Source organism: Scyliorhinus canicula, chromosome 4 (genome assembly GCF_902713615.1).
Source record: "Scyliorhinus canicula chromosome 4, sScyCan1.1, whole genome shotgun sequence".
NCBI lineage: Eukaryota > Metazoa > Chordata > Chondrichthyes > Carcharhiniformes > Scyliorhinidae > Scyliorhinus > Scyliorhinus canicula.
In genome coordinates, this window is record NC_052149.1 from 86,681,051 (window position 1) to 86,697,967 (window position 16,917).

General features: G+C 46.1%; 1 protein-coding gene across 4 annotated transcripts in view; it reads right to left on the minus strand.

Moving 5' to 3' along the window:
* The window catches only part of lrp8 (low density lipoprotein receptor-related protein 8, apolipoprotein e receptor), a 124,665-nt gene that overhangs the window by 48,860 nt on the left and 58,888 nt on the right, over positions 1-16,917 (minus strand). For 2 of the 4 annotated variants that reach the window (XM_038794683.1, XM_038794684.1), the window contains exon 3: positions 2,729-2,851. In XM_038794683.1, the coding sequence (XP_038650611.1) occupies positions 2,729-2,851 (123 nt within the window). Of the gene's footprint in view, positions 1-2,728; positions 2,855-16,917 lie in introns of all 4 variants that reach the window. The other 2 variants (XM_038794682.1, XM_038794685.1) reach the window with 1 other exon arrangement.

The following is a 16,917-nucleotide window of genomic DNA, read 5'->3' on the forward strand; positions in this document are numbered from 1 at the left end:
AAGTTTATTTAGATTGGAAAATTGAAAACCCTTGTTCTACTCTTAAAGAAAAGTGAAAGAGGAATGCTTGGAAATTAAATAACACTAGCCTAACAACTGTTGGTGGGAAATTACTACAATCTGTCATGAAAGGATAGAGTGGCTGAACACACTGAAAATTTCAGCTGATTCAAATGAACCAGTGTGAATTTGTAAAGGGTAGGTCATGCCTGACAAATTGATTGAATTTATTTGAAGAGGTAACTCAAGTGTGTGTGTGTGTATATATATATATATATACACACTCTCTCTATATATTATATATATATATATATATATATATATATATATAGATAGAGAGAGAGAGAGAGAGAGAGAGAGAGAGAGAGAGAGAGAGAGAGAGAGAGAGAGAGAGAGAGAGAGAGAGAGAGGGAGAGAGAGAGAGAGAGAGAGAGAGAGAGAGGGAGAGAGAGAGAGAGAGAGAGAATTTACATCAAATTATTGACCGGGTTCGAACATTACTGAGTGGCAGGAGACAAAGGTGGGATAATGGGCAGGTTCTCAGTAGGGATGCCCAAAAGGATCTGTGTTGGGACCTCAACTGTTCATTATATTTATTCATGACTTATATGATGGTATAGGAAGCCACAGATCCAATTTTGCCAAATACAAAGTAAGGCGGCTTTGCAAGCAGTGAAAGCATAAAATTACAAAGCGGTATTAATAAATTAAGTAAGTGGGAAAAATTGTGGCAAATCCATTTCAATGCAGATAATGTGAGGACCTAAAAAAGATACGATTATTTCCCAAATGGTGAAAAGCTTGAAATGATCGAAATGCATAGAGGCCTGACCGTCCATGTACAAAGATCATTAAAATATTGTGAACAGCCAAAGAAAAGAATCAAAAAAGGCTAATGGAACGTTGGTCTTGCTTTCTAGAGGACCTGAATACAAGGCAGTAGACGTTATGCTACAGCGATACAAAACCCTGATACTACTGAGAGCGCAGTTCTGGGCACCCCACCTTAAAAAGGGTATGTTGGCCATGGAGAGAGTGAAGTGTCGATTTACCTGAATGACACCTGGACTCCCAACAGGAATTATGGGGCTCAAATTAAGATTATACTTTCTCAAATTTCAAAGGTTATTGCATAATTTGATATAGTTTTCAATGTATTATGAAGAGTAGGTGGAGTAGAAACTGATTTGAGTCGTCGAGGATCAGGGGCATTGCCAAACAATAAGAGACAGACCTTTCAAGAATGAAGTTAGAAAACACTTGAGTGAAATAAGTTTAAAACGTTCCTCTGCGAAATCAATTGTTAATTTAAAAACATGAGATTAATAAATTTTGTTAACCAAAGGTATTGAGGGAAAGGGAGTAAATGAGGGGACGTTAGTCTGCAGATTAGCCACGATCTCAATGAATGACAGGACAGGCTCAAGAGGATAAAAGGTCTACTCCTGTTCTTAGAACCAACGAAGTTGGGTTCCCCTTGATAGTGTAGTCAAAATCCATAGAGCTTGATGTAGGATGGAGGCAGAAAGACCAGGAAGGCCCCAGCTTCAATCCCTGATCTGTATGGAGTTAGCTGATCCCAGGGCAGCATTTAGACTTTGCGTTTGGTATATAGAGAAAAACTAAACACAGCCAGAGTTTGTATTCCTGATCACTGTCCAGTAACCACTGCAGCAGGACACTGTGTGCATTTGAAAGGGCAGGAATGGTTCTAATTGTGACATGTTCATAATTGATATTCCATAAATTAAGCAAATAATACCCACTTGAAGGGCGGCATGGTGGCACAGTGGTTAGCACTGCTGCCTCACGGTGCTGAGGACCCGGGTTCGATCCCGGCCTCGGGTCACTATCTGTGTGGAGTTTGCACATTCTGCCCGTGTCAGCGTTGAGTTTCACTCCCACAACCTAAAGATGTGTAGGTTAGGTGGATTGACCATGCTAAATTGCCCCTTAATTGGAAAAAAATAATTGGGTACTCTTAAATTTATTTTAAAATTAATTTAAAAAAAAGAAAAATGCCCACTTGGATAGGATACATGGAACAGTGATATCCCAGCATAACAACACCCACTTACATTTATATAGCACCTTTCATGTAGTAAACATCATAGGGACTTCATCGGGGAATTATCAGACAAAGCTGGTCTCCGAGTCACATAGGGACATAGATACTGACTTGTACTTCGGTGAGTCAAAGGAGATGAACGGGAAATTGGAGGAGGAAGAATTTTCAAATTGAGCAGTTTTGATTATTTGCTGAATCTGTATAAACTCCTAATCTAATTGTCAATGTATATGGCTATCCTGCCACTACAGCAATAAACACTTCTGCTGTAAATTATTATTATTCACTTGAATTTAATTAAGCGGTTAGAATTCTGAAATAAACACACAATTTAGAATCATTCAGAACTCCCTCTTTGCAGCATCACAAAAGCTACCCACCGGCTTGTGCTCTCTTTCATACCATCAGTGTGTGGAGTTTAAGGATGTCACAAGAGGGAATCCTTCAACTTCCCCACAAACTGCTTCTAATCATTGGTTCTAAAGTGTTGAAGGAGTAGGGATCCTGACAACTCAATAACATTTAAGATTATGAGGCTATTCAGCAAACTCTCTGCAATAGTTTGAAGCTGCTCATTTAACTCCGTGCTTTGATACAGAACCTTCCCAGGTTATCTCAATGACCTTTCAGGATATTCTCTTTCTAACTATGGTTACTCACTGCACAACGCAGCTGCTTCATCTGATCCATCCGTGCACTCCTCTTCTCCATCACAACGCCAGCTCTCCATAATGCAGTCACCATTGTCACAGGTAAACTCCGTTGCTGCACACGTTTTCTTGGCTGCTTGATAAACAGAATTTACAAACTTTAGTGCGCAATAGGAAAAAAAGTTTGATTACTGCTCAATTCAGGCACAGATAAATATTCCACGGCTTGTACCCATCTTAACTAGGTGGGTACTATGTTTAAATATTCATTTGGGAGAAAAGGGTGTTTTATCCAATATTTGGGTATGGAGAGTATAATTTTTAAAGGGCTCCAACATAAAATAGATGGTCTTATAATCAACTGTGGTACTAACTGATTAAGAGGATACAAGCAAGTATGTTGCTTGTGGAATATTTTAGTCAACTATTGACTATTTCTATCTTTCTCATATTAACAAGAAGGATCAATTGTCCTGTGTTTTTTGCCCCCTGTATTTAAGACCCCTAATAGACTATAATTATTTTCGCCCTAATAAATTGTTGTAATTAAACCCTATAGGTTAGGTTCCCTCCCCCTTTTGCCCCTTTGTCTAATCCAAGGTAGCCAACTTACAGATGCCGATTGTTTCCTTTCTAGTCCTGAAGATGAGGCAAATTAGGTATACAATGAATATCATCTGGACTACGATCAGGACATGAGAGATCAATGGGTGTATTTGTATGTTTTAGCCCCAATTCCACAACTTCCCCAACAATATTGGCACAGTGGTTAGCATTGCTGGCTCACAGTCCCAGGGACCCAGGTTCAATTCGGCCTTGGGTGACTGTCTGTGTGGAGTTTGCAGTTCTCCCCGTGTCTGCGTGGATTTCCTCCCACAGACTAAAGATGTGCAGGTTAGGTGGATTGGCCATGATAAAATTGCCCCTTCGTGGCTGATGTGTAGGTTAGGTGGGGTTATGGGGTTAGGGTGGAGAAGTGAGCGCAGGAAGGGTGCTCCTTCAGATAACTGGTGCAGACCCGATGGGCCGAATAGCCTCCTTCTGCACTGGAAGAATTTTATGGGCGTGATCAAATGGCTGCACCGCACCCGACTTGGGGCGTGATGCGGCCGGTAAATCTCACAAAGGGCCTTCTTGTTTGATTTACCTGGCTCGCCACGTCTCACAAGATCTAACGGGATGTCGCGATCTGGATCCCACCCTTTGGAAAATTTGCACATTAAAGTGAGCAGCTAGTCTCACTGTAATATGCACTCACCGGATCTACCCAAGACGTTGGAATCTAACCTCTTCGCCGAAGAGACCCCAGGCGAGCGCCGTTTAGCACTGGGGATAAATGTAGGAGGGTTGATCTGTAAGTTTGCGGATAATACAAAAATTGATGGGGTGGTAAATAGCAAGGAGGGTAGCCTTAGATTACAGGAGGATATAGACGGCTGGTCAGATGGGCTCATCAGTGGCAAATGGAATTCAATCCTGATAAGTGCGAGTTGATGCACTCGGGCAGAACAAACAAGACAAGAGAATATATGATGAAAGGCAGGACCCTGGAAAGTACCAAAGATCAGTACTTGGTGCACATGTAGATCAGTACCTTAAGGTAGCAGAGCAGGTGGATACAGTGGTTAAGAAAGCATATCATATACTTGCCTTTATTAGCCGAGGCATAGAGTTTAAGAGCAGGGAGGTTATGCTGAAACTGTACAAACCATTGGTTATACAACGAGAGTAGTGTCTGTAGTTCTGGAATCCACATTATAGGAGGGATGTGATAGCACTGGAAATGGTACAGAGGAGATTTACCAGGATGTTGCCTGGGCTGGAGAGATTTAGCTATGAAGAGAGGTTGGATAAACTGGACTGTTTTCTTTGGAACAGTGGAGAATGAGGGGGGGGGGCATGATTGAGATGTATAAAATTAAGAGGGACACAGGAAGAAACTTTTCCCCTTGTTGGAGAGATCAATGACCAGGGGGCATAGATTTGAGGTAGTTGGCAGAAGGTTCGAGGGGATGTGAGGAAAAACGTTTTGACCCAGAGGGTGGCAGTAGCCTGGAATTTGCTGCCTGAAAGGGTGGTGGAGGCAGAGACCCTCAAAACATTTAAGTAGTATTGAGGTGGGCACGTACAATGCCAACGCATACAAGGTTATGGGCCAAATGCCAGAAAATAGGATTAAAATGGTTAGGTGGTTGTTTTTGACAGGCCCAGATGCGATAGACCGAAGGGCTTTTCTGTGTTGTAGACCTCGGACTTGGCAGAACGACAATTTTGCGATGGGGGGGGGGGGGGGGAATCACCCTGGAGATTTGGGGCCCCTGGGTGGCTGGGCTCTGGGCAGGATGGTACCCTGGTACCCCTGATGCCACCCAGGCACTGCCTGTCACCTGGGTGCCCTAGCAGTTCCAGGACGGCACTCAGGGTGCCCAGGTGGCACTGCCAGCACCAAGGTGCCTGAGTGGCATTTTGCCCATGTTGGAGATCAGGCCCAGGGGCGCCCTGCCCTTATTAGGTAGGATGGGGGGGGGGGGGGGGGGGGGGACCAGAGGGTCTCGAGATCAGGGCGCCATTTCCTGCACTGGCAAGAGGAGCTCCTCCACCACCCTTTCGGCAGCTTCGGCGGGGTGTTCCCTGCTGAGGCCCCAAAATAAAAGAGTCCCATTAAATAGCAGGGTCTTTCTCGGTGCCATGAACGGGACGCTGTTCCATTTCCATTAGATCGTGCCCTATGATTCCATTACACATAAACAGGTGATTTAGTCCAGCTGGTATCCACCACTTAAGCTCCACATGAGTCCCATCCCACTTTACTGTGTCTCACCCTATCAGCATACACTTCTAATCCTTTCACCCTAATGTTCTTGGGCACAGTAAGAAGTCTCACAACACCAGTTGAACTCCAACAGGTTCATTTGAAATCACAAGCTTTCGGAGTACTGCTCCTTCATCAGGTGAAGTGGATGCAGGTTCACAATCACAGTATATATAGGAGACACTTAATTACAAGATAATTACTGATTATTCGCTATACCGATGGTAAATCATCTCCTCTCACCTCACACACAGATTATCGGCGGGATTCTCCGACCCCCCCCCGCCGGGCCGGAGAATCACCGGTGGGCGGCGTGAATCCCGCCCCGCCGAAGGCTGCCGGATTCTCCGGTGCCGGTTTTTCGGCAGGGGCGTGAATCGCTACGCGCCAGTCGGGGGCCGTTGGCAGCAGCCCCCCCCCGGCGATTCTCCGCCCCGCGATGGGCTGAGTGGCCGCCTGTTTCCGGCCGGTCCCACCGGCGGAATTTACACCAGGTCCGTACCGACGGGACCTGGCTCTGCGGGCGGCCTGCGGAGTCCTCGGAGGGGGGGGGGGGGGACGCGGGGGGATCCGGCCCTGGGGGGGGGTCCCCTCGGTGGCCTGGCCTGCGATCGGGGCCCACCGATCCGCGGGCGGGCCTGTGCCATGGGGGCACTCTTTCCCTCCGCGCCGGCCGGTGTAACGGTCCACCATGGCCGGCGCAGAGAAGAACCCCCCTGCGCATGCACTGGGATGACGCCAGTAGACGCTGGCACTCCTGCGGATGCACCAACTCGCGCCGGCCAGCGGAGGCCATTCAGCGCCGGTTGGCGTGGCGGCAAGCCCTTCGGCAGCGGCTGGTGCAGTGCCATCCCTGCAGGCGCCAGCCTAGCCCCTGATGGGGCAGAGGATTCCGCACCTTCCGGGCAGCCCGACGCTGGAGTGGTTCACGCCATTCCTCGGCGCCGGTACGGCCCGCCCCACCGGATAGCGGAGAATCCAGCCCTATCTCTCTCATTTCAGGTGGAGTGAGCCTCCTTTAGATAAACTGCAACTGCATGTTTATAGCAGTGGCTTAGGAACTGATACAAATGTTTCATGTCACCACAGTCACAGAGGACTATAGGCTGAAGTTGAGATGCGGAACATTCATGAATAACCTCAGCTCGTACAGGAATCGGCATCAGTCCGCATCACGAAACAGCCGCCCAGCCAACTGAACTAACCACAAATATAAAATCTGCTGCACGGAGGCAACAGGCGGCACAGTGGTTATCACTGTTGCTCCACAGCGGCATGGTCCCGGGATCAATTCCCAGCCTGGGTCACTGTCTGTGCTGAGTCTACACATTCTCCCGGTGACCGCGTGGGTTTCCTCCGGGTGCTCCGGTTCCTTCCCACAAGTCTCGAAAAGACATGCTTGTTAGGTGAATTGGACATTCTGAAGTGTTAATGTAAGCCTACCTGTGACACTTATAAAGATTAATATTAGTACAAATGTTGAACACTATCAGAAACCAGCCAACACGCAATTGAAAGGAAATAACATATGCCTCAAAGAATACCCTCACCCTTTAAAGTAACAAAATGCTAGCTAACCCCCGCCACCAGCTCCTCGTAACGAGGCCAATCAAAAGCCACCAGTTCCTCAATCAGGCCAACCACCAGCTCCTCGTAATGAGGCCAACCAAGAACCACCAGCTCCTCAATCAGGCCAACCACCAGCTCCTCATAACCAGGCTAACTGCCAGCAAGCAGCTCCTCCTCAATAGCCGGGAACTTACTGCAGATATTAACATATTAGCAGCCAGGGTCTTGGATTGACCTCTCATCCAAAAGACAGTGCCTCAATCTCAACATCCCAAAATGTTCCACAATAAAATGCAGTTCTCATTGCGATACCCTTATCGTCCCAGCTTGGCAGTGTCACCTGGGTTCCAGCCTGCCACTGCCACGGTACTGCCAAGGTGGTGTTGGGTACCACAGTACCACACTTGTTAGCACTGTTGCTTCACAGCACCAGGGTCCCAGGTTCGATTCCCGTTTGAGTCACTGTCTGTGGGAAGTCAGCATATTCGTGCGTTTCCTCCGGGTGCTCCTGTTTCCTCCCACAAGTCACGAAAGACGTGCTTGTTAGGTGAATTGGACATTCTGAATTCTCCCTCTGTGTACCTAAACAGCCGCCGGAATGTGGCGACGAGGGGATTTTCACAGTAACTTCATTGCAGTGTTAATGTAAGCCTACTTGTGATAATAATAAAGGTTATGAAGATTATTCAGCTACTGAACCGTGAAGGAAGATGGATGGAACAATGCTGACAGCTGGGTGTGTGTGGAAGCTGTCAATCACAGCCTAGTAAAATCAATATCAAAGAGAAATGAATGAATGGCTTGCAGATCAAAGATCTCAGGGGCATTAAACCCTGCCGACTGGTTTTCTCTTTCCAGGAATTGCCAGGTGAGTGTTGAAGCAGTGATTTGTTTCACTGCCTCTGTCTGAACTGCTCTCTATTTCATAGTAAGAAGTCTTACAACATCAGGATAAAGTCCAACAGGTTTGTTTAAAATTAAAACACTAGCTTTCGGAGCACTGCTCCTTCCTCAGGTGCGCTCCAGAAGCTAGTGTTTAAAACAAACCTGTGCTCACCCTAGTCCAACACCGGCATCTCCACATCACTCTAGTTTCATGACAGGGTCTTTCTTCTGGGGCAATCTCCTTATTTAGTGGGTGGGGGGGGGGATGAGTTGCGCTGCGGGAGTGGGTGGCCAGCCACGGGGCCTCGGTATCGGGCTAGCTACTCAAAATGGCGGCCCTATATTGGGATTCCCAATCCCGCCATGCATAAATTTGCATTGCGAAGGATTGGGAATCGCTTCCTGATTACACCTGATCAGGTACAATTCAGCCCTGGCAGGAAATAGTCTCCCAAAAGGAGAATTTCACCCAAACAGTATGTATCTTGGGGTCAACCAAAGCAAATAGAAAACATTTTGCCCCCAATTGTGACTTTAGGCTATGTCTGGTTGTGATTTACAGCTAGGGAGCTTGAACTGGAGACAGGCTGAAGTCGAGCATGCCCCTTGCCCAGATGGGGTCACACTGGGATACAGATGTGTCTCTATAGCACTGATTTGAATGTGAGCTTTGGGCAGCTGAACAATTACCATCCTCGCATTTAGGGAATGGAACTGGTGTTTAATCTGCAAAAGTTCATGGGCTGGAAAAATACCCATTTCCAAAATGAGAATCCATTAAATGCATGCTCATTAATTGCTCCATTTCCAATTGCTTTTTTTTGTGCACAATGAAATTACTACATCAGCAACATGATACAAATGGAGAATATCCACATCTCGAACCGCACACAAAGACTAAAGAAAGAAGGAGGGACATGGCCGAGACCACAGGCACCTGGATCCACCATAACTGGTGCATATGTGGTGCAAGATGGTTGCACAGCCAATTGTGTTACTGAAGAGGAGGCGATATAGGCGGCAGTGGAGAGAAAGAGGAGGTGGTGTTGGCAGTAACGAGGAAGTGGTGTAGGCGGTAGTGAGGAAGCAGAGGAGCCGCACACGCTAACTGGGCATCAACTGGGATTCCACCATCCAAAGCACAGTTGTTACTGGTTCAGTAACCTTTTTTCACTTCCAGAGGGGAAGGTGGTGGTGAGCTGCCTTCTTGAACCATTGCAGTCAACGAGGTGTAGGTAAACCCACAGTGCTGTTAGGGAGGGAGTTGCAGGATTTTGACCCAGTGACAGTAAAGGAATGGTGATATATTCCCAAATCAAGATGGTGAGTGGCTTAGGAGGGATCTTCCAGGTGGTTGTGTTCCCATGTGTTTGCTGACCTTGTCCTTCTCAATGGTAGCTGTCATGGGTTTGCTAAGTGCTGTCGAAGGAGTTTTGTTGAGTTGCTGCAGTGCATCTTGTAGATGGTACACACCTCTACCATTGTACATCAGTGATGGAGGGGATAACTGTGGTGCCAATCAAGTGGGCTGCTAATCCTGGATGGTGTCAAGCTGCTAGAGTGCTGTTGGATCTTCACCCATCTAGGGCAGTGGGGAGTACTCAATGACACTCCTGATTTGTAGCTTATGCATAGGGCAGCACAGTGGTTAGCACCGTTGCTTCACAGCTCCAGGTTCGAATCCCGGCTTGGGTCGCTGTCTGTGTGGATTCTGAACGTTCTCCCTGTGTCGGCGTGGGTTTCCTCCGGGTGCTCGGGTTTCCTCCCACAAGTCCCGAAAGACGTGCTGTTAGGTGAATTGGACATTCTGAATTCTCCCTCTGTGTACCCGAACAGGCACCGGAGTGTTGTGACTGGGGGCTTTTCACAGTAATTTCATTGCAGTATTAATGTAAGCCTATTTATGACAATAATAAAGATTATTATTATTATGGGCTTTATGGAGTAGGAGGCGGGTTACTTGCTGCATGATTCCGATCCTCTGAGTTGCTTTTGCACCCACTTTATTTATGTGGCTGGTCCGGTTCAGCTCCTGATCAATGGTAAACACCCATTGTTGATAGTGGGGATTCAGTGATGGGAATGCCAATCCTACTCCCATTTCCCTCAGTATTCCTCCCAGCACTCATCAGGTGACACCACAGACCCCTCCCTCTGAGCTCGTTTCTCCGATGCATTAATCCTCCCCATACTCGTTTGTGGTTGAACAAACCCCCGGCCACCGCCTGCACTCTACCACAGCCCTTCTCACATGCTTGCTCCATGCCAGCTCACCCCTTCCACAACCTCCATAGTACCTTGCCCTTTCCTCCGCCACCCCATCCTCTCCTGCGCCCTCCCCCCCCCCCCCCCCCGCCCCCGGCCTGCACAACTGCCCTATCCATTTATTCTTCTCCTCCCATCTAATCCGCCCCAGCACACACCCAACCCCACAGCACAGACCATCGCTGCAGAGCAATATCTCAGCAGTCATTCATTTTCAGCCAGAAGATCTGCCTTCTGCAGCTCGAAGATTCACTGGTTGATGTTCAACCTACCCTCTAATCTACAAGCTGCTTCGACCTTATTCCAGATAAGTCCCAACATTCCAGTGTGATCCTCCAGCAGCGCAAATGATTGGGGGGGGGGGGGGATTCCAGTCAGGCCTCCATCAGCATTGCATTAACGCGATACAGAACAGTTGTAGGTCAACCTGTCAGGAGGGGGTGACCCACCCTGACAGGGCATGTTTCTATGTCATTTCATGCTGCCAGGAAATTGATTTTCCAGCTCCCACTGCCTTGTTCCCCACCCGCCATTAAATCTGCCCGGGGGGAAGGAGTCAAAAATTCCACCCTCTGAAGTTTCACTCACACAAATGGGGATCCGGGAGTATTTACGTAAAGTTTATTCTCAGGGATGTTAACAGATTAAGCACATGTACTGAATAAGGTGAACAAAGGCAAGAGGGAAAGAAAGAGAGAAAACTCACAGGTAATTCACATCCTGGTCGGGGATATCAATAATTTTCCTTTCCTGCAATTCTAGCGACAGAAGTGCGCAAGTAGTGGATACAAGTTTATCTCTTCATATGCCTATGAAATTATACATATCCCCGAGTGTCATTTAATACACCCATTTATTACAGCATTAATTTCTCAATTGTAAAAGATGGCATTTTGTTTTCACGGCCGCCTACATTCGATTAATCATAACACAATTCTAGGTTGGGGGCTTGGAACAGCAATTTCATGTTATTAATTTGATGAACACACAGTAATGGTTTTGCTTTTGCAAAGCAGGCATAAACATGAACAGCTCAGCAGATTCTGAGCTTTAGGAAGCCATGCCAAGACTCTCTGGCCCTGCCACAGCGGGTTTTCACATGGCAGATGTGGGGCTCCATTTAAATGCACAGTGCCTTTGGTGGGACTGGAAGACACCACCAGCGGTAGGCGCCAGAAAGTCCCTCTCACTGTCAGTGCACTCAAACCAAAACCATGATTGAAAACATCTCATTTATAAATGATGCTTTGAAGAAGCCATTAATCGTCATCAATCGCATTAAAGAAATCTGCAAGAGATTCTGTGCCTGAGCCAAAGCAGAGCTCACTGATCAGCAGGCCGCTGTTTAGCGCCATCGTTCAAAGCCTGCCTTTTGATACGCAATCATTCTCCTACCTCGGGTTGCCAATCACTACCAGTCACAATGGAAAGCAATATTAGCATAAAAATTAGTCAGTGAAGAGATATCAGCTTCCAACCGCCATGGATAAACATGTTTATAGTTACAGTTTTAAAAAACAAATGGAGAGATGGCAAAATAAAAATTATGGAACTTCTTTTGGCATTTTCGTGCCACAAAATAATACCTACTACACTGTTGTGACATTATTACAGAGTTTTATGATGTTTACTTTGCGAGGGAGCATATTCCATTAGATATTTCCCTATAAAGTATTCACAGTATAGAAGTAACGCATGGTTATGTTCTCCCAAGCCTTGGCTGGTTTGTTTTGTGCTGCTATTTAGTAATTTATATTAAACTGTCTCTGCTAATTTGGTTGATCTCAGCCAGTAAGGACAATTCACCTTGGCATGGAGGAAGGTGCTGGCTAGTGGTAATGTCACTGGACCAGCATCCAGAAGCCCAGGTTAATGCTCTCTGGGTTCAAATCCCACTGTAGCATTTCAGTTAATAAATCTGGAATATAAAGCTGCACCTTAATGGTAGCCATTAAACTATCATGGATTGTTGTAAAAGCTATCTGGTTCACTAATGTCCTTGAGGGCCGACATGTGACTCCAGACCCACAACAAAGTCATTGCCTTGTAACTGCCCTCTGAAATGGTCCAGCAAATCATTCAGTTCAAGGCCATTAAAGACGGGGGCAACAATTGTTGGCTGTGCCAATGATGCCCACATCCCATGAAAGAATAATAAATTCTGGACGAGGGAAGTAAAAGTAAATCAAACATCCGAGCGACAGTTTCTATTCCTCACTGGCATCCAACATTAGAAAATGAGCGAGTGAGCCTCAGGCAAGGCTTTAATTCATTTATAATCTCCATAGAGTCAAGTTTGTTACAGAAGCACAATGCTTTCAGAATGGCCACTTGGATTAGTTACCAGAGTTTAGCCAACATCTACCGGACAGTTGTCAAGCACGAGTCAGAACCTGCAGTGGAATAGCTTAAAAAGCAAACAGCAGTGGGATTATTGTACGAAAAGAGATCAGGAGTATCCTGTTATACCCAGGCAACTCAACAGCAACATCTTCACAAGTGCAGTATATGGTAATGGTGCATATCTAGCCGCTAAGCAACCTAGTGAGGAGAGGAATAGACAATTGCACAGTGCAGAAAGATCATTAACTAGTATAATGACTCTCAAATTGCCCACCCATAGAATTCTCATGCAAAGGATGGGATATATAATGCAACAACAATGATATGCATCCTTTTTGTACTTTTAATGTATTAAGACAGCCAAAAATGAATCACTGAGATGAGAGTTGGAAATCAAGCAATTACAAACCATTACTGAGCACCTTCAATGGAGGGAAGAAAAGCCACGAGCCATTTCAGAGGCGGAAGTCAAAGAAGAAGGAAGTGACCAACAAACACACGGATAAAGAATTGGGTTTTAAGGAGAGTCTTAAATGGAAGAAAGGAAGGAGGTTTAGGGAGAGCAGCAATGATGGAAGTTGGGACTGGGGAGGACATACAAAAACAAAAAAATAGTACAGATGCTGGAAATACGTAGCAGGTCAAACAGCAACTTTGGGGACAAACAAAGTTAATATTTCAGGTGGAGTTAGCTTTTCATCTGATGAACGGTCACCTTGACCTGGAACGGTCACGTTGACCTGAAACGTTAATTTGGTCTCTCACCACAGATGCCGCGTAATCTGCTAAGTACTTTTGGTTGTATTGCCGGGAAGGTAATCAAAGGAGTGGTCATAGAACCATAGAATTTGCAGTGCGGAAGGAGGCCATTTGGCCCACTGAATTTGCACCGGCCCTTGGAAAGAGCCCACACGTCCACCCTGTCCCAGAAACCCCACATGTAACCTTTTCTTTTGGACACAAAGGGCAGTTTATCATGGCCAATCCACCTAATCTGCACATCTTTGGACTGTGGGAGGAAACCGGAGCGCCCGGCGGAAACCCACGCAGACACGGGGAGAACGCGCAGATTTCACACAAAGAGTGACCCAAGCCGGGAATGGAACCTGGGACCCTGGAGCTGTGAAGCAATTGTGCTAACCACTGTGCTACCGTGCTGCCCCGGTCAAGGAAGTTGATTTTGGAGGAAGCTTCGGAAGGGAGAGGATAACAAGAGAGAGGAGTTTCTAGAAAAAGTTGCAGAAAGTGGATTTGAAACAGCTCATTGTTGTGTAAGCAAAGTTGCACTGGACCAAGTGGAGCATCACAAAGATCAAGGATGGAACAAACATAATGTGAGGGGGAGCAAGGTCCAGGAGAGATTTGTACAGGAAGCCATGTGATTTGCTACACTGGGAGATTTGTCATTGTCAAAGAAGAATAGGAAAGTAAAATTTAATATGGAAATGTTCTACATATAGCATTAGATAATGATGATGATGTTATTTTCAATTTTCTTTAAGAAATTGAACTCAGTCCTTTGCCAAGAAGACCAAATGTATTGGTTGTAGTATCCATGGCAGGGCAACAAGCTCTATCCTGTTAATATCAGAGCAAGAGCCTTCTTTCACCAATTAGGACAGTAATTTATTGTTACCTCTTGGGAATTATTTGGTTTCACAGGATTAATACATTGGCGTTAAGTAAGTTCATTCATTGTGATATTACTTTGAATCCGCTTCCCCACGGTCAATCCAGCTGTCAGGCAGAACTATGATTTGGTGTTGCCAACAAGGACAGTCAGAATCCCCTGTAAGTTGTAACCGGTCGAAGGGCAGGTCCTTTGCTTATTTCTCAACATCATGTAGCCTTGTGCTTTCCTCTTCAGCTGTTCATAGGCCTCCCATTTTCACTTTGAAGTTACCTAATATCATTATTCTCTTTCTCTCTCTCGATCTACAGGCCCCTAAATCTTCCTTCAATCACCTCCTTCACCAAGTTCTCAGACTTTGTTGCCTTTTCTTGTTGATGCTCACTAATGATCTTCCCTCAATCCTCCACTATCCTGAGAACCTCCTCATTACTCTTCAGTTCTCTCCAACTGATCCACTCCATTTCACAACTTTCTCGTCTTTGAAGCAGATTGCTCCCCTATAAGATCCAGGTTTAAATCCAACCCAGACTGGGCTCCCGTTCGATAGCTCAGCTGGCAGAGTGGAGGGTTGCAGGGCTCTGTAAAATTGACATCCTTAGAAAGGTAGAAAAGATAGAAAAAAAAGCAGGAGGTGGCCATTCAGTCCTTCAAGCCTGCTCTGCCATTCATTATGATCATGACTGATCATCCAACCCAATAGCCTAATCCCGCTTTCTCCCATATCCTTTGATCCCCTTCGCCCTCAGTGCTATATCTAACTGCTTCTTGAAACCATACAATGTTTTGGCCTCAACTACTTCCTGTGATAATGAATTCCTCAGGTTCATTCTCTGGGTGAAGAAATTTCTCCTCACCTCTGTCCAAAATGGTCTACCCCGAGTCCTCAGACTGTGACCCATGGTTCTGGACACACCCACACCATTGGGACCATCCTTCCTACATCAACCCTGTCCAGTCCTGTTAGAATTTTATACGTTTCTATGAGATCCCCCCCTTATTCTTCTGAACTCCAGCGAATACAATCCTAACTGATTCAATCTCTCCTCGTACTTCAGTTCTGCCATCCCATGATCAGTCTGGTAAATCTTTGTTGCACTCCCTCTATAGCTAGAACATCCTTCCTCAGATAAGGAGACCAAACCTGCACACAATATTCCAGGTGTGGTCTCACCAAGACCCTGTATAATTGCAGCAAGACATCCCTGCTCCTGTACTTGAATCCTCTCGCTATGAAGGCCAACATACCATTTGCCTTCTTTACTGCCTGCTGCACCTGCATGATGACCTTCAGTGACAGGTGCATGAGGACACCCAGGTCTTATTGTATGTTCTCCTCTCCTAATTTGTGGCCATTCAGATAATAGTCTGCTGTAGCCACCTGGGTTGGCCACTTCCCGATTCCAAAATGGAAGCCCGCTAAGAATGCAGGGAAAACTGGTCAGACACAGGGAAACAAGCAGGTACAAGGTTTCCTGTGTATTAAGACTTGCAAAGACCCAGTCAGAACCAAAACCAGCAACCATCTGCATATTAATGAGCGATCCCCAGGAACAATTGGATACATTAAAGTAATCGAGACCAAACCAGACTCCCCGGCGCCAGCGGGAGCCAGGACATAGGAAGGCCAACGGACACATAGGAACCGCCCAGCGATCAGGGAACAGCTCCAGTATTGGAGGAATCGATTAAAACGATTGGGACTTAGTCCAATCAATTGGAACCAGGTACGGAGTCCACCCAAAAGGGCACGAAACCCCTGGGGACTATAAAATAGAGACCCAAGTTCAATTTGTCCTTCTTGACAGGGTTTCTCAGCAGCTCGAAACAACTCTTGACCGTGACCCTCAACAACGAGAGACCTGCCTAGCAGCTGCACCAACCAAGTAAGTCTCCAGTCAACGCACGCTACGAGATAGGCGCTCATAGCTACTAGTCCATACCAGCTTGAAACCCGCAGACTCAGAATCGAACGAAAGGCCATTGTTCCCCTGACCCGGTGGGCCATTTCCAAAGCTAAGTATAGGCCTTTTAGTGTTAGAGATAGTCTAGTAAGTAGAGTTTTATGCATGAATAGTGATTGACTGTGTATATAATACATGTGTTTTGATTTGAAACTTACTAACTGGTGTATTGAGTTATTGATCAGCACTTGAACTTGAACCTCGTGGTGGTATCATAAAGATACCTGGCGATTAAACAGAGCAAATTAAGTAAAGCACAACGAGCAACACTGCCTTCTTGTTTTTGCTACCGAAGTGGATAACCTCACATTTATCCAAATTATATTGCATCTGCCATTCATTTGCCCACTTACTGAACTTGTCCAAATCATGCTGAAGGATCTCTGCATCCTCCTCAGAGCTCACCATCCCACGCAACTTAATGTCATCTCCAACCCAGACTACATCGGCAGGCAGGGAAATTCCCATCACCACGAAGAGACCGACATCAAACGAGTTTGGGTCAGTCTTGATTCAGTCCCTAGTTTGCACAGGGTTAAGTACTAAAGTATGGACAGTTTAATTGGCAATCTCTGTCACTGAGGTTGGTTTTGATAGATGGTGTGATACTGGTGCAGTAGGACGTGTTTCCCAGAGGATGAAATTCGAATAGAAACTGGAGGAGGCTTCACTTTCACATGTTAGGTGAAGAGGATCGAGGCAGCTTTTCTCTGTAGCTAGTTCATGTGGCA